The sequence below is a fragment of the Erithacus rubecula genome (genome assembly GCF_903797595.1).
Source record: "Erithacus rubecula genome assembly, contig: scaffold_356_arrow_ctg1, whole genome shotgun sequence".
In the NCBI taxonomy this organism is placed as follows: domain Eukaryota; kingdom Metazoa; phylum Chordata; class Aves; order Passeriformes; family Muscicapidae; genus Erithacus; species Erithacus rubecula.
The window spans coordinates 57,809-83,145 of NW_027635976.1; the positions used below are offsets into that span (position 1 = coordinate 57,809).

A 25,337-nucleotide genomic window follows, 5' to 3' on the forward strand; every position below is an offset into this window, starting at 1 on the left:
AGTCTGGTGCCTCCTCTCTGCTGGCCCCGCCCACTCCAGCCTGGCAGCTCTTGGCCACTCCCCGAGGTGGAGCCGAGTGGAGTCTCCGCCCTCGCCATTTATGGGTAAATTATGGGCGTGGTCATTAAGAAAACCGCGCTCCTCCCCAAGTGCTTTGGAGCCGTGGTCATGAGTTCCGCCCCTTTGGGGCGTGTCGCTTCCAGGTCACGCCCCTTCCCGTTGGTTCCCGCCCCCCCATTCCTCCCGTACCCCCGGGCTCGTCCCGGCCCCGTCCCGGCCCCGTTCGCCCCGGCCCGGCCGCGCCATGAGCCGCCTCGGGCCGCTGCTGCTGCTGGGGGCGCTGGGGGCTCTGAGCCCGAGCCCGGCCGCGGGGCAGGCGGCGGCCCCGAGCCCCCCGCCCAGCGCCCGGCCCAACGCCAGCAGGTAACGGGACCCCCGGGACAGGACACGGGACCCTCAGGACGTGGCACCCCGGGTGGGGAGCGACCCCCCCCGCGGACAGGGCTCGGCCCGAGGCGGGGCATTCCGGGGACCGGACACTGCCCTGGGCACCGGGACCTGCTCGGTCATCGGTCCGGAACCCCAACGGCGAGCTGGGAACATCCCCAGAGCCGGGACTGCTCCAAAACTCCCCGGAGCCGCGGCCCGGGACCTTCTCCGGGGATCTGGGATCCCCCCCAAACTCGCGTTTTCCCCCGTGTCCCCCCAGGCCGGTGTTCCCGGTGTTCCCGTGCGGGGGGGACCATCGCGGCGAGTCGGGGTTCATCGCCAGCGAGGGCTTCCCCCGGCATTACCCCCCCGGCAGCAACTGCACCTGGACCATCACGGTACGGACCCTCCCGGGGCACCCCAAAACCCAGGGTCGCCCCCGGGGAATCCCCCAGACCCAGGGACCCCCGCCCCGCTCACCCCAACCCACCCCGGGGCTCCGCTGAACGCTGCGGTTCCCCCTTGGCTCTTCCCCCGTTGTGTCCCCCGAGGTGACACCGCTCCGTGTGTCCCCCGATGTCGCTTTGTGCCGCCCCCCACCCCAGAAACCCGAGGGCCGAGCGGTGTCCCCCAATGTCCCCGGCGTTCCGGGTGTCCCCCGATGTCCATCCTGGCCCTCCTCCACCTCCGTGAAGACCAGGCGGTGACCCCCGATGTCCCCCAGGTCCCCGAGGGCCAGGTGGCCACCTTGTCCTTCCGCGTCTTCGACCTGGAGCCGGACCCGCTGTGCCGCTTCGATGCCCTCTCGGTTTTCGGGGGTCACGGCCCCGGGGCGCCGCTTTTGGGGCGTTTCTGCGGCACCTTCCGGCCGGGGGCTCTGCGGGCGCCCCAAAACCGGCTGCGGCTGCACATGGAGAGCGACGGCGGCACGGCCGGGAGGGGATTCCTGGCCTGGTTCAGCGCCGGCAGCCCCCCGAGCAACGGTGGGTGAGGGAGGGGTTGCGGGGAGACCTCCAAAAAAAGAAAAAAATAAATAAACCAAAGGGGAGGGAGCACCGCCGGCGGGGAGCAGGGACAATCCCACGGGGACACCCCCAAAACCACCCGAGGAGATCCCTGGAAAGCAGCAGAAATCCAAAATCCTGTAGCAGCACCCCCAAAATCCTGTAGCAGCACCCCCAAAATCTTGTAGCAGCACCCCCAAAATCTTGTAGCAGCACCCCCCCTCCCCCCTAAAAAAAAAAAAGTGTGGGCTGAGAGGCCAAAATCTCTCCCAGGAGGGTTCCTGGAGTAAAAAATTGCAGTAATAAAAAAGAGAAAAAAGGGAAAAAATAGAAAAAAGATTAAAAACGAAAAAAAGAGAAAAGAGGGAAAAGCTGCGGAGGGGGAACCGTGAAATTGGGAAAGTGCGAGGAGAAAACAGTGAGAATGGGGAGAAAGTGTGAATGGAAAAGGAGGGAAAGGTGTGAAACTGAAAACGGAGAGAAAAAAACCCTGATAGGGAAATGTGAGAGGTGAAAAAAAAGAGGGAAATGAAGGAAATGTGTGAGGGAGAAATTGAAAAGGGTGGAGAGGAAATGGAGGGAAAGTGTGAGGAGAAACAGGGAAACGAGGGGAAAGTACAAGAGAAGAAAGGAGGGAAAGGCTGAGGAGAAAGTGTGAAAGAAAATGGAGAAAAATAAAAAGAGAAAAAAAATAGGGAGAAAAACTGAAAAAAAAAAAAAAAAAAAAAAAACTGAGGAAAGCATGAGTGAAAAAAAAGGAAAAAGTTGGAGGGAAAAAAAGCCAGAAGAAAAAAACAAAAATAGGGCAAAGTGTCAGGAAAAAATGAAGGAAAGTATGGCACAAAATGGAGGGAAAAGCTGAGGGGGAAAGAGGGACAGGGAGCACGAACTGGAGAGCAGGAGACCCCCAAAACCACCACGGAGACCCCCGAAACCACCCCCAAGACCCCCGCAGGCCACCCCCAATCCAGCCCAACCCTTTTGCAGGACCCCCCCAGGGACGGCGGCGGTCGGGGGGCTTTAATAAACCCCATTTTTTCGGGGAGTCCTGGCACTATTTTGACGGTGAGTACGACCCCCCCCCCTCCGCCCCCCCAAATTTACAAAAACAGTCCCGTGGGGGGGGGGTCTTGCTCCCCAAATTCCACCTCCTCCCCCCCCATCCCAGGGTGGTTTTGGCAGAGCCCCCTCCCCAATCTCCCCCGATTTTAGGGGGGTCTCAGGGACAGAGGAGACGCCGGCGGTGTGGGAAATGGAGGGTGGGGGGTGTCCGATCGTGTCTGTGCCCTCCAAAAATGTGACCCCCCCCCCCCCTTCCCACCCCCCCAGAGCATCAGTTTGTGGCGGGCGGCTGGAGAAGCCCCAGGGCAGCCTGAGCACCCCAAACTGGCCCGAGGAGAATTATCCCCCCCGGCATCAGCTGCTCCTGGCACATCGTGGCGCCCCCCGACAAGGTTTGGGGGGACGGGGGGGGGGTGGTCAGAGCGGGTTTGGGGGTTTGGAGGTGTCGGGAGGGTTTGGGGGAGTCGGACGGCATTTTGGGGATGATGGGGGGGTCAGGAGGGCTTGGCAGGTGTCTGGGGGGGATTTGGGAGGGGCAGGAGGGATTTTGGGGGGCCAGAAACCCTTTGGGGGGTCACAGGGGGTGGCGGGGGTGCTCCAGCTGCGACCGGGATGGTCCGGGGAGGCTCTGGGGAATTTGGGGAGGGGTCTGGAGGGGTTGAGGGAACGCGGGGGGTGTTCAGGGGGATCCAGGGGGTCTGAGCCCGAATTTTGGGGGGTCGGGGGGCGGCTGCAGGTGGTGGAGCTGCGGTTCGGGAAGTTCGACGTGGAGCCCGACCCGCATTGCCGCTACGATTACGTGGCCGTGTTCGAGGGGGGGGCGCGGGACGACGCGCGGCGCCTCGGGCGCTTCTGTGGGGAGGAGACCCCCGGGTGAGCCCCCCCCAGAGCCGGCCGAGCCCCCCCGACCTGCCTCAACCCCCAAAAAACTGACCGGATCGCTCCTCGATCCACCCTGACCCCCCCCAAACCCACCCTGACCCCCCCTGACAGACTCTGCGCCCCCAAACCCCTCCCGACCCCCCCAAACTGCCCCCGGGACCCCCCGATGCCCCCCTGACCCCCGTGTCCCCCCCAGCCCCATCGTCTCCAGCTCCCCGGAGCTGCTGGTCCAGTTCGTGTCGGACCTGAGCGTCACCGCCGACGGCTTCTCGGCCACCTACAGCCTGCGGGAGCGGGGAACGCCCCCCGAGACCCCTCCCCAAAAACCGCGGGGCGGGGGCAAGGGCAAGGGCCCCCCCAGCCCCAAGGCGGGGACCCCCACGGCCCCCCCGGCCTCGGGCACCCCCTGCCCGCAGCGCTGCCGCCGCGCCGGGACCCTCCAGAGCAACTTCTGCAGCAGCGATTGGGGTGAGAACCCCCCAAAAAACCGGGCAGGGACCGGAGAAACCCCCCCAAAAAACCGGGCAGGGACCGTGAGAAACCCCCCAAAAAACCGGGCAGGGATCGTGAGAAACCCCCCCAAAAAAACGGGCAGGGATCGTGAGAAACCCCTCCAAAAAAACGGGCAGGGATCGTGAGAAACCCCCCCAAAAAAGAGGGGCGGGACCCCGAAATGGGGCAAATCCCCCAAAAAAGGAGAGTTCTCCACAAAAGGGGGAACTGCGACTAGTTCCAAAAATTGGGAGGGGACTGGGGGTTGACCCCCCAAATCCCAATCGCGGGGGGGTTTTGGGAGGTTGATCCCCCGTTCGGTGCCCAGAAACTGGGAGGGGAATGGGGGTTGATCCCCCCAGACCCCAATCCCGGGGTGTTTAACGGGGGTTGATCCCCCCAGACCCCAATCCCGGAGTGTTTAATGGGGGTTGATCCCCCCAGACCCCAATCCCGGGGGGTTTAATGGGGGTTGAGCCCCCCAGACCCCAATCCCGGGGGGTTTAATGGGGGTTGATCCCCCCAGACCCCAATCCCTGGGGGTTTAATGGGGGTTGAGCCCCCCAGACCCCAATCCCGGGGTGTTTGATGGGGGGTTGATCCCCCAAACCCCAGTCCCGGAGTTTTGGGGGCTGACCCCCGCCCCGTCCCGCAGTGCTGACCGGCACGGTGAAGTCGCTGTCGCGGGGGTCGCCGCAGGAGCCGGGCTGGGCCGTGGTCTCCGTGCTCAGCCTCCACAAATCGGGGGGCCTGGGGGTCCCCCCGCCCGCCAAGGGGGACGCGCTGCGGCTGCAGCTGCCCTGCCGCCTCTGCCCCGCGCTCAAGAAAGGTGGGTGCGCCCCCCGAGGGGATGGGGGGGTCTCTGCCCCCTCCAGCTCCTGACACCCCCTCCCCAAAATCTCTCCCAGGCTCCAGCTACGTCCTGATGGGGCGGCTGGGGGCGGACGGCGCGGCGCTGCTGTCCCCCGACGCCTTCGTGGTGCCGTTCCGCCCGCAGCAGCAGCAGATCTTGGGGAACCTCAGCAAGAGGCCGTGCCGGGGGACCCCCTGAGACCCCCCCGGAGCCCCCCGCGCTGGGGGGGCGCCCCCGCTCATATGTCAATAAAGGGTGCAGAGATGGAGCGTGTGAGTGAAGCTGCTGGGGGGACCCCGCCCTCGCTCCGCGCTCAAGGGGGGGGGCACAGATTGGACCCCCCAGAATGGGACCCCCGGGATCTCCCCGTTAAATGGTGCGGCTCCTTTAAGAGAGGCAGAGGGCGGGGTTAACGAAGGGGCGGGGCCAGGGACGGGGCGGGGCTTCAACAAGGCAGGGGGCGTTGCTAACCTCTGCTCATTTCTGATTGGCTCATTTGCGCCTCACCTCCTTGTCAATCATTGCTGTCAGCTCCTGATTGGTGAGATCGCCGCCCCCCTATACTCACGGGGCGGTTACATCCCGCCCTTGCCTCAAACCGATTGGTTGGCTACACGTCAATCTCGTCTGCTGCTCCCGCCTCCTCGATCTCGATTGGCAGAGACGGCCAATATTTTTGCTGCCGTTGCTAGGCAACGAGCTCCTCCTTCTCGTCCGCGATTGGTGGAGATTGTTCTTTAGCCATGATTGCTTCAATGGGCAGCACACCCCCCCATGTTTGATGTCGATTGGTCACTTTACCCATCAATCAAAGAGCAAACTTGTGCATTTCTCTGGGCAAAGCCCCCCCATTCGCCACCTCCCCGGGCGCCCCTTGTTCTGATTGGTCGCTGCTTTGGCCCCGCCCCCGCGGCGGGGCCCGGAAGCGTCCGCGGCTCAGTCGGGCAGCGGCGGCCGCGGCGAGCGGAGCTCCGGGCCCGCCATGGGCCGCGGGGGCGGCGGGGGCTGTCACGGCCGAGCCGCCGCCGCGCCTGGGCCGCCTGCCCGGCGGAGCCGGCACCGAGCGCGCCCTGGAAGAAGCAGAAGCCTCCGGCACCCTCAGCCTGGCCGGGCGGCGGCTGCGCGCCTTCCCCGCGGCGGCGGCGCGGCGCTGGGACCTCAGCGACACCACAGAGGCCGGTGAGGCCGCGACCCCGGGGCAGGACCCGCGACCCTTCCCCACAGCCCGGGGGCGCTCGGGTGTTTCCCCTTCCCGGTTTCGGGTGCCTCGCTCCCCGCCGAGCCCGAGGCCCGCGGGAGGTGCCGGCGGCGCCGGGACGGGCCGGGCCGGAGCGCCCGGTCCGGGCGGTCCCGCGGCTTCCCCGTTCCCTTCGGCACCGCTGTCCTTATCCCTGGGGGTCCCGCATGTTCACCCCGTCCCCGCAGACCTGTCCCGGAACCGGTTCGGGGAGGTGCCGGAGGCCGCCTGCCGCCTGGTCTCGCTGGAGGGGCTCAGCCTGTACCACAACTGCCTGCGCAGCGTTCCCCCCGCCATCGCCAACCTGCGGGCGCTGGCGCACCTGGACCTCAGGTACGGCCCGAGCGGCGATGCGAGCCGCGGGCTCCAGCAGCGACCCCGCTGGAGCTCTGAGGCACCAACTCCGCAGCTCTTGGGCTCCTGCTTGGAGCTCCTGGCTCCGACACAGGCGAAACAGCTAATAGTTAAAAAGGTTATTATTTATTACAAAACACCTCTTATTACAAAGCACATCGGTCTCAAAAGCGCGCAGGAATGCAGAGCACCAACTCTCCCCAATACTAACTCTTATATAGGATTTTTCCAACAAACTTGGACCATCACTCCTTAACCTATTAGAATTCCAGTTTCTTAGCACGCTAGGTGTTCTATCTTGTTCTATTTGAAAAAGGCAAGTAATATTCTTACTATATCTCTATTACGTGCAAGTCCTGTGGGCCCGGAGCCTCTTGCTGAAAATATCAGTATGTTTTCAACCTTCACTAGAACTTCCACTGCCACTGTGGAATCTGCACCTTACTAAAAGCATTAGAGCTCACCCTAAAACTTACTAACGTAAATGTCTGCTTTGTGTGTGAGCGGCTTAACGTACTTCAACCCACCCAAAGGCTTTCATCGAATCATTCTGGTTTATCTCTGGGGGATTCAGCCCCCCTGACTCGCTGCCTCCATCCCCGCAGCCGCAACCAGCTGAGCGCGCTGCCCTCCTGCCTGTGCCTGCTGCCCCTGCGCGTCCTCAACGCCAGCAACAACCGCCTGGTGCAGCTGCCGCACAACCTGGGCGCGCTGCGAACGCTGCGGCAGCTGGTGAGCGCCGGCCGGGGACCCGGGGGGCTGCGACCCCCTCCCCTGGGGCTGCGACTCCCTTCCTGCGATGGCAGGATCTTCTCCATGGAATGGGGAGTGCAACCCCACCCTCCCTCCGGATTGTTGTGATTTTGGAATTAAGGGTGAAGATGGGGGAATTAGGAATAACAGTTTGTCCTGGTTTGAAGGGCAGGTGTCAGATAAAGTCAGGAGCTTCTCTTTATAAAGGGATTTATAAAGATGATTGCCCCAGCTGGTTAAAGCTGCGCGTTAGCAGATAATAGAGATCAGGAATCACTGTCCCTCCCGCCTTCAGAACACGCATTTACACACTTGTACACAAATTCTCTCGCATTTACACACTTGTACACAAATTCTCGCGCATTTACACGCCTTCAGGCGCGGTTTTGCCCGTTCCTCCCGCAGGACGTGGGCTGTAACCGGCTGCGGGCGCTGCCGCCGGGGCTGGGGCAGCTGCGGGCGCTGCGGGACCTGAGCGTGCGGCGGAACCTGCTGGCGGCGCTGCCCGACGGTGGGCCGGGGCTCCGGGGAGGGGGTCCGCGCCTCGGGGAGGGTCCCCTCCATCCCCCGTGTCGCTGTCCCCCCTCCCCCGGCAGAGCTCTCGGATCTGCCCCTGGCCCGCCTGGATTTCTCCTGCAACCGCGTGGTCGCCATCCCTCGCTGCTTCCGCCGCCTCCGCCACCTCCAAATCCTGCTGGCCGACAACAACCCCCTGCAGTTCCCCCCCGCCCAGGTGAGGGGGGGCCCGGGGGATCCCCAAAACCTCCCCTGACCCCCAAAAGCCCCGCCTGACACCTCGCTGCCCCCCTAGATCTGCCTGAAGGGCAAAGTCCACATCTTCAAGTACCTGGAGGCCGAGGCTGCCGCCCCTGCTGCCCCAGCATGGTAAAATGAGAAGGGTCGCACAGTAGGGACCCCGCTGTCCCCTCAGGGGGGTTTGGGGGTCTCCCATGGCTGTTTGTCCCCCGCAGCCCCCCGGACGAGCCGTGTCCCCCCCTCCGGCCGCGGGGGGGGCTGGACTCCGGTTTCCACAGCGTGGACAGCGGCAGCAAGCGCTGGTCGGGGAACGAGGTGGGATTTGGGGAGGGGGCGTTTTGGGGCGAAATTCGGGGTGTCCCCCCAAGGTATTCGTGCCCCCGTTTTGGTTTCAGTGCACGGAGGAGTCCTCGGAGCCTCGGCAGCACAGGGAGAGGCACAGTGGGGCAGGTGAGGGGAATGGGGACCCCCTGTCATCCTCCCGATCCTCCTGCCGCCTTTTGGGGACCCCCTGGCACCCCCGTGTCCCCACAGGCGGTGACAGTGACCCGGAGCAGCTGGAGGAGGAGCCCTCGCCCGAGGTGATGTCACCCCCCTATCCTCTCTGACCCCCCCCTCTCGATTTTTGGGGTTCCCCCTCCCCAAATCCTGATCCCCCCCCCAGGAGCAGCAGAGCCGGACCCCGAGCGGTGACGCCCCCAGGTGAGGGGGGGCTCAGGGGGTCTGGGGGGTTCGGGGAGGAGTTTGGGGGGTTCTGACACCACCCCCCATCCCTGCAGGGGGGTCCCCAGTTCCTGGCGGCGCCCCAAAAACCTGGAGAGAGAGGGGGAGAGGAGGCGGGAGAGGTAGGGGGGTATCGGGGTGGGACTGGGAAATGGGGAATGGGAACTGGAGATTGGGACTGGGGACTTGGGATTGGGAACTGGGGACTGGGAACTGGGAAATGGGACTAAGAACTGGGATTGAGAACTGGGAAATGGGAGATGGGAACTGGGAACTGGGGATTGGGACTGGGAAATGGGAAATGGGACTGGGGACTGGGACTGGGACTAGGACCGGGAAATGGGAACTGGGAAATGGGAACTGGAACTGGGGATTGGGTACTGAGAAATGGGAAATGGGATTGGGAACTGGGAAATGGAAACTGGGAAATGGGAACTGGAACTGGGGATTGGGTACTGAGAAATGGGAAATGGGATTGGGAACTGGGAAATGGGAAATGGGAAATGGGACTGAGAACTGGGAAATGGGGATTGGGAGCTGGGGGATGGATTTGGGATTGGAAATTTGGGATGGGAACTGGGAACCAGGGGACGGATTTGGGGTTGGAAATTGGGAATGGGACTGGGATGGGGATTGAGGGGGCAGACTGGGGCAGGGCACAAGGGCCGGGCACTGGCTGCTCTCCCCCCACACAGGACCCCCCCCCAGAGACCCCCCCAGGCGCCGCCGACACCGGTGAGGCTCATCCTAATTAACAGGGCTCCTAATCACCCCTTCCCTGGGCTGGGCCCTAATTAACAGGGCTCCTAATTAGCCATAAATTACCCCCCAGGAGCCCGGGCAGCGGGAGCTGATTGCTGAGATGCGCCAGGTACCGATCCCCTCCCCCCCGGGGTTTGGGGGTGGGCTGGGGCTCTGCCGTGTTTTGGGGGATGGGCTGGGGCTCTGCCGTGTTTTGGGGGGTGGGCTGGGGCTCTGCCGTGTTTTGGGGGATGGGCTGGGGCTCTGCCGTGTTTTGGGGGGTGGGCTGGGGCTCTGCCGTGTTTTGGGGGTGGGCTGGGCTCTCTGTGCCCCTCACACGGTTTTTGGGGGGCTGTGTCCCCCCAGAGCCTCGAGGCGCTGCTGCAGCTGCGGCTCCCGGAGGAATTTGGGGACTCGGAGCTGCTGGGCCGAGTGGGGGCAAGGCTGCGGCCCTGGGCGGTGAGTGGGACCCCAAAATACCCCCCTGAAACCCAAAATACCCCCCTGAACCCCCAAAAAACACCCTGAACCCCCCAAAAAACACCTGAACCCTGAAACAGCACCTTGAACACCAAAATACCCCTCTGAAACCCAGAACAGCACCCTGAACCCCAAAAGCAGCACCCTGAACCCCAAAATAACCCCCTCAAAAAACCCAACCCCTCCTTTCCCCCACCCCAGAGCCCCCCAGGCTCCCATAGGACGCCGGCGCCGTGCTCAGGGGTCCCCGAGGTATGAGGGGATTCTGGGGGCATCTGGGGGGATTTTGAGGTGATTCTGAGGGGGATTGTGGGATGATTTTGGCTTGATTTTGTGGGGATTTTGGGGTGATTTTGGGATGATTTTGGGGTGATTTTTGTGGGGATTTTGGGATGTTTCTGGGATGATTTTGGGGTAATTTTGAGGATGATTTTGGGGAGGGGGTGTGTCCCGCATCCCCCCCAAGGCTGAGGCGGGGTCCCCTCTCCCCCAGGTGAAGCCCCCCCGCCCCCGGCACGCCCCCCCCGGGCTGCTCTTCGCGCTTTTCTACGGGCTGCTGATGGCGCTGCTGCTGGCGGCGCACCGCGCGCTCTTCGGCTGCTGAGGGACCCCAAAAACCCGGGGAGATCCCCAAAAACCCGGGGGGGACCCCCATACACCGGGAGGAACCCCCAAACCCCGGGGAGAACCCCCAAACCCCGGGGGTCCCATCTCTGCACCTTTCCTTCCCCCCTTTTCTTGTGCCTTAATGCTGGGGAAACTGAGGCAGGGAAGGGGGAGGGGCTGAACCCCTTTGGCCCCCCTCCCCCAGGGCGGGATGACCTTAATTATTCATATTTTAATTAATTATGATGAGTTATTATTATGAGGTTTATTATTATTACGAGTTGACACTATTATAATAATTATTATAATGAGTTGTTATACAGGACTGTGAGCGTAAGGTAATAATTATGGTTAATTGTAACTTAATTATGATGGCAGAATGTAAAAAGTACGGATGACCAAAATTTATTATAATTAATTATTATTAAAGATATTATATTTAACTATTACTTCGCTGTTATTCCAATTATTAGAATAACGATTTTGTTTCTGTGTGTAGATATCCCCCTCAAAATCACATTTGGTACATCCCAGCCCCTCTGTTACGGGTCACCGGCCAGGACCAAAACCTGGCGGGGGGGGGGGGGGGGGGGGATTCAGTCCTGTCCGAGCCCCCCGGAGGGGTCTGGGGGTGTCCCCCGCCACCGGTACCGCCGTTAACTGCCCCTCCCTCTCCCGGTACCGCCGTTAACTGCCTCTCCCTCTCCCGGTACCGCCGTTAACGGCCCCTCCTTCTCCCGTACCCCCGTTAACACCCCTTTCCCCCCCTCCACCGGAGCCCCCGTCCCCAGCACGGCTTTGGCGCCATCTTTGTTGAGGGCACGCCTCAGTTGTGAGGCCGCGGGCGCCATCTTGGCTGAGGGCAGGTAGGGTACAATGGGGCCGCCATCTTTACTGAGGGCAAACCCGTGAGGGGGAGCCCGCCATCTTTAGTTAGGGCGGCGCCTGACGGGGGAAACATTTCGGCGGGAGAAGCTCGAGGGAGGTACCGAGACCGAAGCCGTTTCTATCGAATATATATTAGATATCACGATAAATCTCTCGGAACAAAAATAGAGCGGTGGTCCCGGCGGAGAGGGGAGGCGCGGTGCACTGCCAGGGCCGCCACCCGCGGCCGCGGGGGCCGTGAGGGCTCCGGTGGCCGTGAGGGCTCGGCCGAGCCCCCCACCCGCAGCCGCGGTCAGAGGAAGGGGTTGGTGCTCGGGTGCCTGGTGCCGAACGGCGCCGCCGGGGTCGGGACCGTCTGGGGGGCACAAACGGGGGTCAGCAGCAGAGAAAGGGGGTTCGGGAACCTCCCCCTCCTCACCCCCACTGTGCCCCCCTCACCACGAAGGGGTTGGTGGAAGCTTTGGCAACGCTGAACCCGCCGAAAGGCAACCCTGAGGGAAAGAAATGGGGAGGGGTCACTGGGGGGGTTGGGTGGAGGTTGCCCCAATATTTAACACCCCCCAACTCTTACCATCAGCCTGGAAGGGGCTGGGGAAGCCTCCAGGGGCAGGGGGCGAGGTGAAAGCAGCACCTGAACAAAAGGACAGAGAATTGGGGTCCCCCAGATCCCACCCTGGTCATGGAATTGGGGGGTCAGGGGGTCACTCACCGGGGCCGTTGCTCTGGAAGGGGTTGGTGGAGGGTCTGGGGGCCACGGGGGCCGTGAAGGGGTTGGTGTAGCCTGGGGGGGAGCACAGGTGTCACCCCTGCGCCCACCCTCACTTTTAGGGGTCCAAAGGTGGGAGTGAAACCCCCTCCCCAGACCCCCACAAAGAATGGGGAGACCCCGACCCCCTTGCCCGTTAATCCTGGGTGTCCCAAAGGTACTGGGGGGTCTGAGGGTACCTGTGGTGGCGGGTGGGATGTGGAAGGGGGGCACGGCACCCCCAAACGCTGGTGCTGCAGGGCTGGTTCCAAAGGCATTGAAACTGGGGAAGGCAGAGCGGGCTGGGGCCGGGCCTGGCGAGGGGGCTGGGGTCACTCCGGGGGTCAGCACGACCCCCTGCCCCAGGAGCAGCACCCTCCCAGCCCTGCGGAGCCCCGGCTCACCGGGGAAGGGGGCGAAGGCGGGCGCCGGGGCGGGGCTGGCGAAGGGATCGCCCCCGATGTCAGCCAGGAGGTCGGTGCTGGCCTTCCGGGCCGCCTGCGGGGGGCGCTGGGCCAGCGGCCGGGGCTGGGGGGCACGGCGGGGTCAGCGGGCAGCCCCCGCCCGGGGCGCCCCCGGAGGGGGCCGGTCTCACCTGCGCCAGCGTCCCCGTGTCCCCGCGCAGGGCCGGGGGCGGCCCGGGCTCCGCCGCGGCGCTTTGGGGTTTCCCTTGTTCTGGTTTCGCCTGCTCGGGTGCCACGTACCTGCCGCGGGAGGGCAGAGCACGGGGTGAGCGCTGCTCGGGCTGTGCTGCCCGCCCCCCGCGCGCCCCCAGCTGCCCCCTACCATCGCTTCTTCTCGTACTTCTCCTGCAGGAACTCCTTCACCTTCTGCGGGTCGCGGGAGTCGGGCAGCAGCGAGCTCCGGGGGTCGAAGGTGCCGAGCCAGACCCGCCTGCAGGCCTGGGGGGCCGGGGAGGGGAGGTGGGGATGCGGGCAGGGTGGGCTGCAGGGGGCAGCGCCGCCGCAGCCCCTCCCTTACCTCGTTGCCGTGCGCCTGCAGGAACAGCACCTCGGCCTCGCTGAAAGTCGTCATGGAGATGGACTTGACGCGGTGGGGGGGGTTCAGTCCCCGCCTGGGTGGGGATTCGGGGTATCAGCGCCCCCCCTGCGCCCGTAAACACCCCGAATGGAGATTTTCTCTCAAAAAAGAGGCGCCGAAAACACGAGCGTGCGAAGCCACGTGCCGTGGCCCCGCCCCCTCCCGCTAAACCCCGCCCCCATTCGGAGCAGCAAATCAATGAGTTTGATCCGGTTTGGCCCCGCCCATCACACCCTGACCCCGCCCCGCGCCCGCGGCCCCGCCCCGCTCACAGCGCCCCCGAGCAGCCGGTGCACACGAAGCTGCCCACGCTGATGTCCACGTAGGTGACGCCGCGCTGGCCGCACTCGAAGCAGAGCCGGTTGGCGGGAACCGCGCTCACCAGCTCCCGCACCCGCCGGCACCAAACCTCGGCCTCCGCGTCCCGGCCCGCGCTGCCCCTGCGGGCAGCGGAGCCTCCGCCGGGCCCCGCGCCCGGCCCGGTGCCGCCGCCGCCGCCCGCCGCCATCTTCCTGCTGCGGCGGGGCCCCGCCCCTTCAAACGCGACCTCTGATTGGGTGCGCATGGAGCCCCGCCCCTTCCAAACGCCACCGCTGATTGGATGCGCTCATGGCCCCGCCCCTTCCGCGGCGAGGACGCTGATTGGCCGCGCGCGGTGAACAGCGCCCCCTGGCGGCCCGCGCTGCGCGGCGCCTCTTCCCGCCTTTTTCGTCCCGACAGCGACTTCTCCCCCCACTTCCGATCCCCTGACGGACACAGGGAAAAATTCCTCTTCCGAGGTAACGGCCCCCTAATAAAACTTCACTATTATTGCCACTCCTCCATCCCTTTTTGGGTCTTTTTCCCACAAAATACCCATGCCCTCCCTCCCCTACAATCCATTATTCCCCTTCATTTCAGTGGATTTCCCACAAATTTCACCGCTATTCCCCCTCCCCAGCACATTTGGGGTTATTTTCTCCCAAACCCCGTTATCCCTTCTGTCCGTGCTGTGAGGGGCCGCAGGGGGAGGTTTTTGGGGTGCAGGCGTTTCCAGCTGCATCTCTCTTTAATAGTGCACAGAACCACATTACAAAACCCCCCCGGCCCGCGCCCCGCCCTCCCCCCAAATTGGGGCCCCCCCGGACCCCGCGGGGACGAAGGCAATTCTGGTAACGGGGGGCTGGGGGGGCTGATGAGGCACAGAGGGCCTGGGGGGGGTCCCAGGAAAGGGTTGGGGGGTCCCTTCGCCCCCCCATTCCCCCCCCCCAAAATCCCAGAGGAGATCCCCCCTCCCCTCTCACACCCCCCCCCTCCCCGCACTGGGGGCCCCCCCTCCCCAAAATCCAACACGACACCCCCCCCGCCCCCCCACAGGCCGCACTGCGGACCCCCGGAGTGGAACCCCGATCCCCGGCCCCTGCTGGATGCACCCCCATAAATACCCCCCCATAAATACATTGCAAAGCGGTTACAGCACCCTCCCCTGCCGGGGGGCTGGAGCCCCCTGTAGGGACCCCCTCAGTTCACAGGGGGAGCTGCACCCCGATACTGAGGCTCCACACCCCCATAGCAGGAGGGGGTTAATCCCCCTTAATTTGGGGCTCGAACTCACCCCAACTTTCAGGGGTGTTGTTTTGCTCCCCCATTTTTTGGGGTCCCTCCCTGTTACCCCGGGAGGGGTGGTCTCTATCCTCCCCCTTTGTGTTCGGAGTGTGTGTCCCCCCCCCCCGTTCGTTTTTGAGGGGGCTTAACATACCATAAATACCCACCCCCATTTCTCCCCAACCCGGCCCAGCCGCGTCGCCCCCCCTCCCCACTTTAGGAGCCCCCCCCTTTTATCCTTAGGAGCCCCGCCGTGATTTCGGCCCCCCCCCGTTTCAGGGGCAGGATTTGGGGTGCTCCAGGCACCCCGGGGGGGTCAGATGGCGGTGTCCCAGAGCACGGCGTGCGGCCGGCGGGCCGGGGGCGTGCCGGGGGGCGGCGGGGGCGGGGGGCGGCCCCCCTCGGCAGCGGGGGGACCCCCTTTCCAGGCGGGGGGGGCGGGCAGGGGGGGCAGGCTGTCCTGCTTGCACAGCCCCCCCCCCCCGCCCCCCCCGCGCCTTGATCTCGGTGCACACGCAGCGCTTTCGGTCGATCACCTCCTGCAGCTGCCCGTCCCGGGGCCGGGGGGGCGCGGCGGCGGCGGGGAACCCCCCCCGGGGACCCCCCCGGAGAGGGGCCGCGAGGAGGGGGGGCCGCGTGGGAACGGGGGGGCCCCGGCCTGGCGGACCCCCGAGGTGGAGGCGGAGCGGCCCAGGCGGGGACCCCCGGGGAGCTCTGCACAGGGGGGGGACACGGGGCTCAGGGGGACGCGGGGATGCCACCCCCAGCGTCCACCCGAGACCCCCGCCCCCCAAATGTCCCCGAGGTGTCCCCCCGGTATCCTCATGTCACCTGCTGCCCGCCCCCGTACCAAGCGCACCCCAGATCCCCCCGCCGCCCCCCGCACGTACCCGAGGGTCTCCCGCAGGCGGGGAAGGTCTGGCAGGGCAGGGAGGGTCCCGGCCGCCCCCGGGGCCCCTCGGCCCGGACCGGGATCCCCGAGGGAGGGGGAACCGAGCCCGCCCCGCCCCGCTCCTCCCGGGGGGGCTCCGGCGCCTCTGCCAAAAAAAGAGAGCGAGTAAGCCCCGCCCACGGGGCGTGACCTCGCCGCAAGCCCCGCCCCGCCCCCGTTACTCACTCTCGGTCTCCTTTCCGCGCCGGGCTGAGGCTCCGCCCCCCCGGCGAAGGGGCGGCTCCTCTTCGCGGGCGAGGGCGGGGCCTGCCGAGACCACGCCCCCGCGCAGGCTCTCGTAGGCGGGCGGGCGCTTCCCGGGAGGCGGGACTTCTGCGGAGGGTGGGAGGGGCAGAGGCCCCAGCCCCGCCCCCCCGCGCTCGCGCCCCGGCCCTCCCGGCGCGTGGTGCGGGGGGAGGGGCGTGGAGTGGCTGCGCGCGCGCGCGGGGGGCGGGGCCTCCCGGCGCGAGGGGAGGGGCAGGCGGGAGGCGCCCTCGGGGGGCGGGGCCAGTGGGGGTGGGCGGGGGCGGCAGCAGGTTGGGAAAGGCGGCGGGATGGGGGCGGGGCCGGAGAACGGGGCGTGACCGATGAAGGGGGCGCGGCCGGCGTGAGGGGCGTGTCCGGAGAAAGGGGCGTGTCCGGCATATGGGGCGTGTCCGGAATGCAGCGCGGGGGGGGCCGCCGAAAGGGGCGTGGGCGGAGTGCGGGGCGTGTCCGTGGAAAGGGGCGTGTCCCGAGAAAGGGGCGTGTCCCGGCCCCTCCCCCGCGGGCAGGGGGCAGCTCATCTCCTCGTAAATGGCCTCGGGCTCCTCGGGGGGCGGGGGCGGGGCTCCGCCCGGCCCCACCCGCCGCGGGTCGCCCCCCGGGACCCCCCGGGCGTCCCCCACCATCTCGATGTACACGGGCTCCTCCGCCTCGCCCTGCTCGGCCACGGGCGGCGGGGGCGCCCCGGCCGACAAACGGGTCTGGGGGCTGCGCGAGGGCTTCAGGGGGGGCGTCTGCCGCACGCAGCCCCCCCGGGGGGTGCCTGGGGAAGGGAGGGCCGTCAGGGGCTCCGCAAATCCCTGGTGTCCCCTCCCTGCCCCCCAAACCTCCCCAGGACCCCGCCCTCTCCCCCCGCTGAGCCCCCCAAACCCCCCCGCTGCACTCACCCCCTCTCTTGGCGGGCGGCGCCTCGAGGCCCCGGCCCTCGGGGGGCCCGGAGCGGGGCCCGGGGGGGCGCAGCGGCACCCCCGAGTCGGGGAGCCCCACGGCGTGGCAGGACAGCGAGCGGGGGGCCATGCCGGGGGCGCAGGGCCGGGGGCCGCGCTCCTGCGGCGCCGGCAGCGTCAGGAACCCCACGCGCAGCGGGCGCCGCAGGGACCCCCCCTCCCGCGCCTTGGGGACCCTGCGGAGGGGACACAGCGGTCAGGGCGGCCCCAAATTCCTGGCGACGCCACGACGCCCTCAGAGATTCTCTGCGAATTCGCTGCCGTGCTGCAGGGGGGAACTGGGGTCTTTGGGGAGATTGAGGGGCAAAAATGGGGCCGTGGGTCTGCGGGCCAGCCCCAGGAGGGCAGGGGGGCATTGGGGCTGGGGAGGGGCGGGGGTCCCAGATTCCCGCAGGTGAGCTGGGGCTCTTGGGGAGAATTCCAAGGGGTTGAGTGATCTCCCAGGGCAGCCCGAGGGACCCCAGTGACCCCCAGAGTGGTCCAGGGTGCTCCCAGGGGTACCGGCTCCCCCCGGCGCGTCCCCCCCGTGCCGCCCCCTCACCCCTTGCGCGGCTCCTCCTCGCGGGGGCGCCACTCGGGGCGGCCCTTGCGCTGCAGCAGGCTCATGGCGGCCGCGGGGGGGCGCTCCTCGCCCAGGCGCAGCAGGGCGGCGGCGGCGGCGGCGAGCTCCGACCGCGGGGGGGCGCTCATGGCTGGGGGCGGGGCCGTCAGACCCCGCCCCCTGCCCGGGGACCCCCCCAGCCCCCCGCCCCCCGAATTCTGGTCCTGAGACCCCCGCCCCCCATCCCTCGCCCCTCCCGGAGCTCCGCATGCCCCTGCCCACCGCGACCCCCAAATCCCAAACCCCCACTGGGAGCTGGGGTCACAATGTTCCACCTCCCCAAAGCCCCCGGACCCCCCAGGACCCCCTCCCCGCCTGGACCGCGGCTCCCTCTGCCCTTCCCTCCACCTTAAGGGATCCCGGGGTCCCCCCGACCCCCGCCCGTGGGGTCCCCAACCCCTCCGCGCTGATGCCGGGCTGCCCCCAGACCCACCCGAACGCCGCTGGACACCCGGCTCCCTCCGCTCCCACCGGCGCTGGGGATCCCCCAGACCCGCCCGCTCCCCCCCAGCGCCCCCGGACGACCCCTCCCCACCCGAACGCCGAAATCATCCCCAATCCCGCGGCCCCCCGTCACCCCCCCACCCCACCCGGACACCGGGATGCTCTGAGCCCCCCCCCGGTTCTCTCGGCCTCCTCCCACCCCGGCCCCCGTTACCTGTCGCTCTCTCGGGGGGTCCCAGGGTTGGGGGGGGGGGCGAATCCTGCGCCGCACCCCCCCCCCCCGCCGCCGCCAGCACGGCCGGGCCCGGGCCGGGGGCTCACGGGGGGCGTTGGCCCATGGCGGGGGGGGGTCTAGCGGCCTGCGGGGGAGGGGCAGCGGGCGGTCACCGGGCGCGGGAGGGGCACCGGGCCCACCCCCATCCCTCCCCTCCGCCCTCACCGGCCGCTCCCGCCTCCCGCTCGCGCCGCTCCATTGGCGCTGACGCAGCGTCCGGGACGCGCCGCCGCCGCAACGGCGCCCCCTGGCGGCGCGGAGGACCGGCGGCGCGCCGGGCGGTCACGTGGCTTGGGGGCGCGGTCACCGCGGAGAGGGCGTGGCCCGGGGCGGGTCGGCAACACCTTAAAGAGCAACATCACTTCCGGTTCCTACTTCCGGGTGCTGCCGCCGTCGCCGCCGGTAACGGCTCCGGGCCGGCCCCACCATGTTCCTCCTCCTCCCGCCGCCGCCGCCCCCATGAGCCGCAAGAAAAGCGGCTTCGCCATCACCAGCGTCCGCGGCGGCAGCGGGAACGCGCCCGGCGATGCCTCCGGCGCCGCTACCGGTTCTTCGTCTTCCTCCTCCGGCAGCCCCAGCGGGTCCCGGTTCCGCCTCGTCCGCTTGCTGGCGCCCGGGGAGGTGCTGCGGCGGGGCCGCTGGCTGTGCCGCGATTTCTACGAGCGGGACGCGTCCCCGCGGGGCGGCGGCGGCGGGGGGCGGGTGCCGGTGTCGCTGGACGCGCCCCGCGCCGCGCCCGCCGCGCACCAGCCGCGCTCCCTCGGGGCCTTCGCGCAGCTCGTGCAGCAGGTGAGGGGGAGGGGGCTCCGAGGGGGCGGGGCCGCCGCGACCACGCCCCCGACGCCCCCTCCCCGCTTTGTTTACAGGCGCTGCCTCCCAAACCGCCCTCGCCACGCCCAGGGGGCGGGGCCGAGCTCAGCGCGCGCCTCGGATTGGCTGGCGAGGAGAGCGAGGACGAGGGGTGAGGCGGGGCTTGCGGCGGGGGGCGGGGCCGAGCAGGTGCGAGGGAGGGGCGCGATTCCCCTCCCCCACCCCCCCAAAAAAATGGGGAAGGAAACTCTGCCCCTCCCCCACCCGCTGGAGGCGTCCAGGGCGGGGGAGGGGCGGTGTCCGTCTGTCCGTCTGACACCGCCCTCGTGTCCCTCCCGTGCCAGCGCCGGCGGCGGCGGCAGCGCCATCGACAACAAGATTGAGCGGGCCATGGTGAGCGCGGGGGCGGCCGATGGGGCGGGGGGCTCGGGAACGGCGCTGGGGGGGCTTTGCGTTAGCGATAACCGGGGACTGGGGGTTCAGGGGGCTGCGGGAGCACTGGGCGGAGCTGGGGGGTCCCCTGACACCTGTCCCCGCAGGACCTGGTGAAGTCGCACCTGCTGCTGGCGGTGCGGGAGGAGGTGGAGGCGCTGCGGGAGCAGATCCGGGAGCTGAGCGAGCGCCGGGCGGCGCTGGAGCGGGAGAACCTCCTGCTGCGGGCGCTCGCCACGCCGCAGCAGCTGGCGCGCCTGCAGCCCCCCGGGCCGCCCCCCGCGCCGCCCTGAGCCGGGCGGGGGTCGCAGGAGGGTCTCAGGGGGCGGGCGGGCGCTCCGCGCTCGCTGCACCGCTGCTGCTTTACTGGGAGGAAGGGGGGGAGCGACGCTGAGCTCTCCCGCCCTTCCTGCGCTATTTGGGGCCTTTTTTAATAAACCCGCGATTTTTACAGCACGGGGGTGGGACCGTGGTGCTTTTGGGGAAAAACTCGAGTGAATTTGGGGTTCGGGGAGGGGTGGGAGCGGCTCCGGCCGAGGCGGGACTCGAACCCGCTGCCGTCGAGGCGCATCCGGGGGCGCCATGTTGGTGAGGTCAGGGATTGGGGCGTGGCCATTGGCGGAAGTGGCCCTGACTTCCGGCGCCATGAAGCCGCGCGCGGGCCCGGTGCCGCCGCCGCCGCCCGGCGGGATCCTGAGGCGGGCGGGGCGCGAGGGGAGCAACCGGCAGGTGCGACAGAACCCCGAAACACCGGGGTGCGGAGCGGGACACCCCGAAACACGCGGGAGGGCACGGGACACCCTAAACCCCGCAGCGGCAGGGAGCGGCGGGCGGTTGCACCCCCCTGAAATGCTCGGGGGGAAACACGCGCGACCCCAAAAGCGGGCCGGGCCGGTTTGTGGACCCGGCGCTGCCGTTCCCCCCCCAGGTGCGTTTCGCGCCCGCGCTCCAGGAGGATGAGGAGGATGAGGAGGGGCGGCTGCCCACGCTGGCGACCCCCACCCTGCACAGCAGCCGGGGGGGGCCCTGGGGGGCGCCCCCCGAGCCCTTCGACGCCCCCCGAGCCGCGGCCGCGCTCCTGGGCAGCTCGTTCGCCGCTCGCAGCGCCCTGGGCGGGGCGGCGGCCGCAGGTCAGTGGGGCCGGGGGGGTCACCGCGGGGTCACCGCGGGGTCAGCGCTGGCCGGGGGGGTCACCGCGGGGTCAGCGCTGGCCGGGGGGGTCACCGCGGGGTCACCGCTGGCCGGGGGGGTCACCGCGGGGTCAGCGCTGGCCGGGGGGTCACCGCGGGGTCAGCCCAGCCCCGTTTTTCCCCCATTTCTCCGTTTTCAGCCATGAACGTGCCCCACACCCAGCGGCTCTTTCGGGGTCTGGTCAGCCTGGCCGTGCCCCCCCCGCCCGGACCCCGCAGGAGCGTCCAGGCCCCGCCCGCACCCACCCCCCAGGTGAGACCCCTCCCCAAACCCCACCCTGTGCCTCCCGGAACGGCCCCGGTGCTGACGGGACCCCCGCCCTCGTGTCCCGCAGGTGCCCGGGCCGCAGCTGGGGGCGCTGGCAGGGGAGGGGGCTGCGGCCGGGGGGGGGGGCTGGCCCTGGTTGCCGCCCCCCGCCCCCCCCCGAGCCCCCCCGGGCGCTGCCCCGCCCCCCCGGCGCCTCCTTCGCCATGTTCCAGAAGCTGCAGCAGTGGGGGGGGCACTGAGACCCCCCCTCCCAAAAAACAAAAAATCCCCGTTTTTTTACCAAATAATAATAAAGTTATTTGTGGTTTTTGTGTAAACTCCACCCCCCCCAAAAAACGACCCCCCCGAGCTGACCAATCACCTCCTTTATTGCGGGGCCCCCCCTCGCACAGAGCAAACCACGGCAAACGCCGGGGGGGGGAGGGAACACCCCAAAAACTGGGGGGAGGGCAAACAGAGCCCCCCTCCCCCCGTTTGGCATCCGGTGGGGTGGGGGGCGACCCCCCCTGCCCCACCCTGCGAGCATCGGGCCCCCCCAGCCTGGGGGAATTTTGGGGGGCTCAGGGGGCGTCACCTCGTCCCTTGTGGAAGAGATAAATCGGCCGCTGGAAGCCTGGGGGGGAAGCACGGGGTGAGGGGGGCCCCGAGTTTGGAACCCCCCCTTCACCCCAGAACAGCCCAGGGACCCCCCAGCCCCAATTCCCCCCGGTTTGGGGTGATCCCCCCACTCCCAGCGCCTCCAGAACTCTGGGTGACCCCAAAGCCCCAGTCTGGGGTGTCACCAGAACCTCTCTCCAAGCAGGTGCCCCCCTAAAACCTCTCTGGGAATTTGGGGTCCCCACTGCGGGATTTGGGGGTCCCGACCTTGGTGATTTAGGGTGCTGACTCTGAGATTTGGGATCCCCCAGCTCTGGGATTCTTGGGGGTCCCAGCTCTGGGATTCTCAGGGGTCCCAGCTCTGGGATTCTCGGGGGTCCCAGCTCCGGGATTTGGGGGTCCCTACCTTTGGAGCTGTGCTGGGGGGTCCCCAGCAGCTCGCAGCGTTCGAACCCCACCTCGGGGGAGGTCAGGTACGCCGGGAACTGCTCGGGCCGCAGCCGGATCCGCTGGTAGTTCCGGTACGTCGTCTCCTGGGTGCCCAAAAACCCCAAATCTGAGAGACCCCAAACCCCTGGCAGCACTGACCCGGCCAGGACCCCCCAGGGATCCCCCAAAAGCCCCTCAGACAGCACTGACCCCGCCAGGACCCCCCCAAAACCCCCTCAGACATCACTGATCCCACCAGGAGCCCCCAGGGATCCCCCCAAACCTTTTATAACCCCCCTGAACCCCCCAGACCCCTCTCTGAGTGCCCCAAAACTGTGTGACCCCTGTGACCCTCCTGTGACCCCCCCAGAACCCCCCAAAGCTCACCATGAGCCCCTCATCTTTATGGTACAGTCATGGGGCTGGGGGTCCAGGAGCAGCAGCCCCCCAAACCACTCAGTGACCCCAATAACGACCCCCAGACCCCCCAGACTCACGGTGAGCCCCCCCAGACACCCCCAGACTCATGGTGAGCCCCCACAGACCCCCCCAGACTCACGGTGAGCCCCCCCAGACTCACGGTGAGCCCCCACAGACCCCCCCAGACTCACGGTGAGCCCCCCCAGACCCCCCCAGACTCACGGTGAGCCTCCCCCAGAGCCCCCCCAGACCCCCCCAGACTCACGGTGAGCCCCTTGCGTTTGCGGTAGGACTCCCAGGGCTGGGGCTCCAGCAGCAGCAGCCCCCCGGGCCGCAGGTGCCTGAAGGCCCTCCTGAAGAGCCTCTTGAGCCCCTCGTCGCCCCAGTTGAGCTGCACCCACTTGGTGAGGGACAGCAGCAGCACCACGTCGAACTCGGGGCGCTGCGCCCCCACCGCCTCCTCCCGCTCGGGCACGTAGTTACCCTGGGGAGGGGCAGGGGCAGCAGCTCAGGGGCTGGGGGCACGGGGTGAGACCCCCTGAGTGGTTTAGAGGAAGATAAAGGAAATGGGGAGACCCCTCTGAGAGGTTTTTGGGGTCTGGGGGCACAGCTGAGCCCCCCTGAAGGGTTCTGGGAACATCCCGAGCCCCACTCGGGTATTTCTGGGGTTTTTGGGGGTGGGGGGCACACAGTGAACCCCACTCAGGGGACCCCAGGGATGGGGTGGTGCCTCCAGGCTCATAAAGAGAACCCTGGAACTCGCCCCAAAACCCTCCCGTGCTGCTTGCCACCCCACAAACCCCTCTAAGGCCACCCCCAGACTCGCTGGAGACCCCCAAACCGCTCCACGGCTGCCAGGACCCCCCAAACCCATCTAAGGTACAATTTAACACACCGAGACCCCCTCAGAGTCTGCCCAAGCCCCCTTCAGACCCACCCCAGCTCCCACAACCCATCCCTAACACCTCAAACGCTCCTGTCACCTCCTGAAACCCACTGAGACCCCCCCAAACCTCCACTGCAGCCCCCTCAGACCCACCGAGACCCCCCCAAACCTCCACTGGAGCCCCCTCAGACCCACCGAGACCCCCCTAAACCTCCGCTGCAGCCCCCTCCCCGCCGCCCCCGCAGCCCGCTCTCACCGTGACGAACACCACGTTGTGCGGGAAGTCGGCGGCGCCGGGCCCGTCGGGCGGCAGCTGCGGGGCGGCGATGGGGCCGCGGCTGGCCAGCAGCGCGGCGGGGAAGCCTTTCCTGGCGCCCCCCGCCTCGCCGTCCGCCGCCCCCAGCCCCTCGGACAGGTAGTGGCGGATGTTCTGGCGGGCCGAGCGGATCAGCCGCCCGTCAATGTCCAGCCCCACCACGCGGGCGGGCGCCCAGCGCTTGGCGATGCTCAGCGTCAGGTGCCCCACGTTGCAGCCCACGTCCAGCACCTCCTTGCCCGCGAACCACTCGGGCCGCAGCGCCCGCAGCCGCGCGTCCTCCACGTCCGGGTTGCGGTACCCGTAGTACTTGCAGTAATTCCCGTACTGGAACTTGCGCGCCTGGCGCCGCGGCCGCTGCGCCGCCTTCCCGGAGGGTTTCGCCGCTTTCTCGGCGGCGGCGGCGGCGGCGGGGGGCGCGGGGGGAGGCGGCGGCGGGGGGCGCGGCGCCTCGGATTTGCTGCAAGTCCGTCGCCGCTTGCGGTGTCGGCCGGCGGCGGGCAGGGCGGCGGGGCAGGGCGGCGCGGGGGCGGCGGGCTCGGCGGGCTCCTCGGCGTTGGCGCTGGCGCCGGCGCGCTGCTGGCCGCGGTGGCGGTGGCGGCGGCGGGCGCTCTTGGCGGGGCTGGCCAGGCGCAGCGCCTCGCCGGGCGCGTTCAGGCTCAGCGGGTCCGTGATGTCCCGCGGCACCAGGATCTCCACCGGGTCGCGGCCGCGCTGCGGGAGCGGCGAGGACTGCGGCGTGCGCGCGTTCAGCGCGCGGCTCACCTCCTCGTCCAGCAGGCTGTTGAGGTTCAGCGGGTCGAAGATGTTCCCGCCGAGCAGGAACTCCGAGGGCAGCACCGGGCCGCACTCCGAGGCCGCGCGGCGCCGCCGCTTCCACGCCGGCTGCTTCGCCCCGCAGCTGCTGCGCCGCTTCCCGCCGCCGCCGCCGCCCGCGGCGCGGAGGCCGTTGCGGGGCCGCGGGGGCTCGGGCGGCTCCGGGGGTGGCGCGGCGGCGGCGGGAGGAGGCGGCGGCGGCGGCGGCACCAGGAAGGCCTCGGGCGCCGCCGCCATGGCGGCCCGGCCCGCGCCTGCGCGCTGCGCCGCGCCGCCCCCGCGCATGCGCCGCCGGAGGGGGGAGCGGGGGAAGCGCGCGCGAGGGGAGTCCGCGCCCGCCGCCTCCCGCCCGCGATGGCAGCGCCGCGGCGGCCCGGCGGGGCTTATATAGCGGGGAGGCGGGGCCGGGAGCGAACGCGCCCACCGAAATAGGCGGGGCTGCGGCGCGGAGCCAATGGGAGCGGGTGCGCGGCGCACGGCGGCCAATGAGGGGAGTCGGCGCGCGGGGAGAGAGAGGGGGCCTCAGCGGCTCGAGGTGGTCGCGGCGAACGCCTGCGCGGGGAGCGCGGCAGAACGGAGCGGGGCGGGTGGCGGGGGAGCGCGGGGGGATCCCACTGAAGGTCTGGGGGAAGAGCGAGGAGCGGGGATAGCGAATGTAGGCGGCAGGAAGGCGGAGCAGGCGAATTACGGCCGACCTGCGCGGGGGCCTCGCCGCGCGCGCGGAGCCTGCCGGCAGTTGGAGTCCGTGTGGGAGTCGCGCGTGCGCAGTTCGAGCGCCTTCTCCCCGCACGCCCTGTCCCTTTCCAGCGCCGGTGTCTCCTCCGTCCCTCGGCCGCGTACTCACGTCACCGTTCCGGTCGTGACGTCAGCGAACCGTCTCTTTTTCCCCTGCCCGGCCCGCCCGGTAACGGAGCGCACGCCGCGCGCGCGGCGGCTCTCGCGAGAACAGCGCGCACTTCCCGCCGCGGCCTCAGGGCGGCGCCGCCGCGTCTCGCGCCCGCCCCCCCGCCGTCACGTGCCCTCGCGCCTGCGCGGTGCTCCCTCCCGGCACGTGCCGCACACCCCCCTTCACGTCACGTGAG

At 68.4% G+C, this 25,337-nt stretch overlaps 6 protein-coding genes across 6 annotated transcripts; 3 read left to right on the forward strand and 3 right to left on the reverse strand.

The window, feature by feature from the left end:
- The first annotated feature begins 215 nt into the window (after positions 1-215).
- PCOLCE (procollagen C-endopeptidase enhancer) lies at positions 216-4,990 on the forward strand. Its single transcript, XM_079332568.1, is given in 10 exon segments — positions 216-423; positions 710-827; positions 1,154-1,412; positions 2,763-2,768; positions 2,771-2,838; positions 2,840-2,887; positions 3,232-3,368; positions 3,574-3,845; positions 4,525-4,698; positions 4,778-4,990. Coding segments are annotated over 10 exon segments (1,344 nt in total). The 5' UTR covers positions 216-304; the 3' UTR covers positions 4,921-4,990.
- Positions 4,986-10,392, forward strand: LRCH4 (leucine rich repeats and calponin homology domain containing 4; the record flags this gene model as incomplete). The annotated part of the gene is made up of 18 exons (XM_079332562.1): positions 4,986-4,994; positions 5,254-5,263; positions 5,566-5,901; positions 6,148-6,292; positions 6,919-7,045; positions 7,472-7,577; positions 7,663-7,799; positions 7,878-7,951; positions 8,038-8,137; positions 8,218-8,272; positions 8,357-8,403; positions 8,487-8,524; positions 8,602-8,667; positions 9,241-9,280; positions 9,378-9,416; positions 9,653-9,745; positions 9,968-10,018; positions 10,260-10,392. 18 exons carry the CDS (start codon positions 4,986-4,988, stop codon positions 10,368-10,370), a joined length of 1,584 nt encoding a protein of 527 aa, XP_079188688.1. The 3' UTR covers positions 10,371-10,392.
- Positions 10,393-11,371: 979 nt separating this feature from the next.
- On the reverse strand, positions 11,372-13,642 carry AGFG2 (ArfGAP with FG repeats 2). The gene is given in 10 exon segments (XM_079332572.1): positions 11,372-11,615; positions 11,699-11,751; positions 11,832-11,891; positions 11,970-12,057; positions 12,060-12,319; positions 12,410-12,533; positions 12,601-12,709; positions 12,792-12,907; positions 12,987-13,080; positions 13,319-13,642. Coding segments are annotated over 10 exon segments (1,260 nt in total). The 5' UTR covers positions 13,612-13,642; the 3' UTR covers positions 11,372-11,552.
- An 892-nt stretch (positions 13,643-14,534) lies between these two features.
- On the reverse strand, positions 14,535-18,394 carry LOC306816075 (uncharacterized protein). Its single transcript, XM_079332569.1, has 7 exons — positions 18,257-18,394; positions 18,032-18,176; positions 17,314-17,464; positions 16,713-16,948; positions 15,748-16,588; positions 15,521-15,667; positions 14,535-15,344 (listed from the first exon to the last, which is right to left on the reverse strand). The coding sequence occupies exons 3-7, from the start codon at positions 17,460-17,462 to the stop codon at positions 14,906-14,908; spliced, it is 1,812 nt and encodes a 603-aa protein (XP_079188695.1). The 5' UTR covers positions 17,463-17,464; positions 18,032-18,176; positions 18,257-18,394; the 3' UTR covers positions 14,535-14,905.
- Positions 18,395-18,425: 31 nt separating this feature from the next.
- LOC306816068 (uncharacterized protein) lies at positions 18,426-21,101 on the forward strand. Its single transcript, XM_079332563.1, is given in 9 exon segments — positions 18,426-18,880; positions 18,958-19,052; positions 19,246-19,294; positions 19,441-19,624; positions 19,932-20,062; positions 20,262-20,463; positions 20,664-20,776; positions 20,859-20,942; positions 20,944-21,101. Coding segments are annotated over 9 exon segments (1,275 nt in total). The 5' UTR covers positions 18,426-18,550; the 3' UTR covers positions 21,031-21,101.
- A 40-nt stretch (positions 21,102-21,141) lies between these two features.
- On the reverse strand, positions 21,142-25,106 carry MEPCE (methylphosphate capping enzyme). The gene is made up of 4 exons (XM_079332570.1): positions 23,380-25,106; positions 22,503-22,721; positions 21,795-21,921; positions 21,142-21,404 (listed from the first exon to the last, which is right to left on the reverse strand). Exons 1-4 carry the CDS (start codon positions 24,538-24,540, stop codon positions 21,352-21,354), a joined length of 1,560 nt encoding a protein of 519 aa, XP_079188696.1. The 5' UTR covers positions 24,541-25,106; the 3' UTR covers positions 21,142-21,351.
- Between the last annotated feature and the right edge of the window lie 231 nt (positions 25,107-25,337).

Bases quoted from the DNA above. Each gene is read 5' to 3' on its own strand.
- MEPCE (XM_079332570.1), bottom strand. From the start codon at position 24,540: ATGCGCGGGGGCGGCGCGGCGCAGCGCGCAGGCGCGGGCCGGGCCGCC. The intron at 21,922-22,502 runs GTGAGTCTGGGG...TTGGGCACCCAG, and splicing joins GCAAACGCAAGGGGCTCACC to GAGACGACGTACCGGAACTA. The intron at 21,405-21,794 runs GTAGGGACCCCC...CTTCCCCCCCAG, and splicing joins CCCCCAGCACAGCTCCAAAG to GCTTCCAGCGGCCGATTTAT.
- LOC306816075 (XM_079332569.1), bottom strand. From the start codon at position 17,462: ATGAGCGCCCCCCCGCGGTCGGAGCTCGCCGCCGCCGCCGCCGCCCTG. The intron at 16,949-17,313 runs GTGAGGGGGCGG...TCCCCTCCGCAG, and splicing joins GAGGAGGAGCCGCGCAAGGG to GGTCCCCAAGGCGCGGGAGG. The intron at 15,345-15,520 runs GTACGTGCGGGG...CCCCCTGTGCAG, and splicing joins CGCCTGCGGGAGACCCTCGG to AGCTCCCCGGGGGTCCCCGC.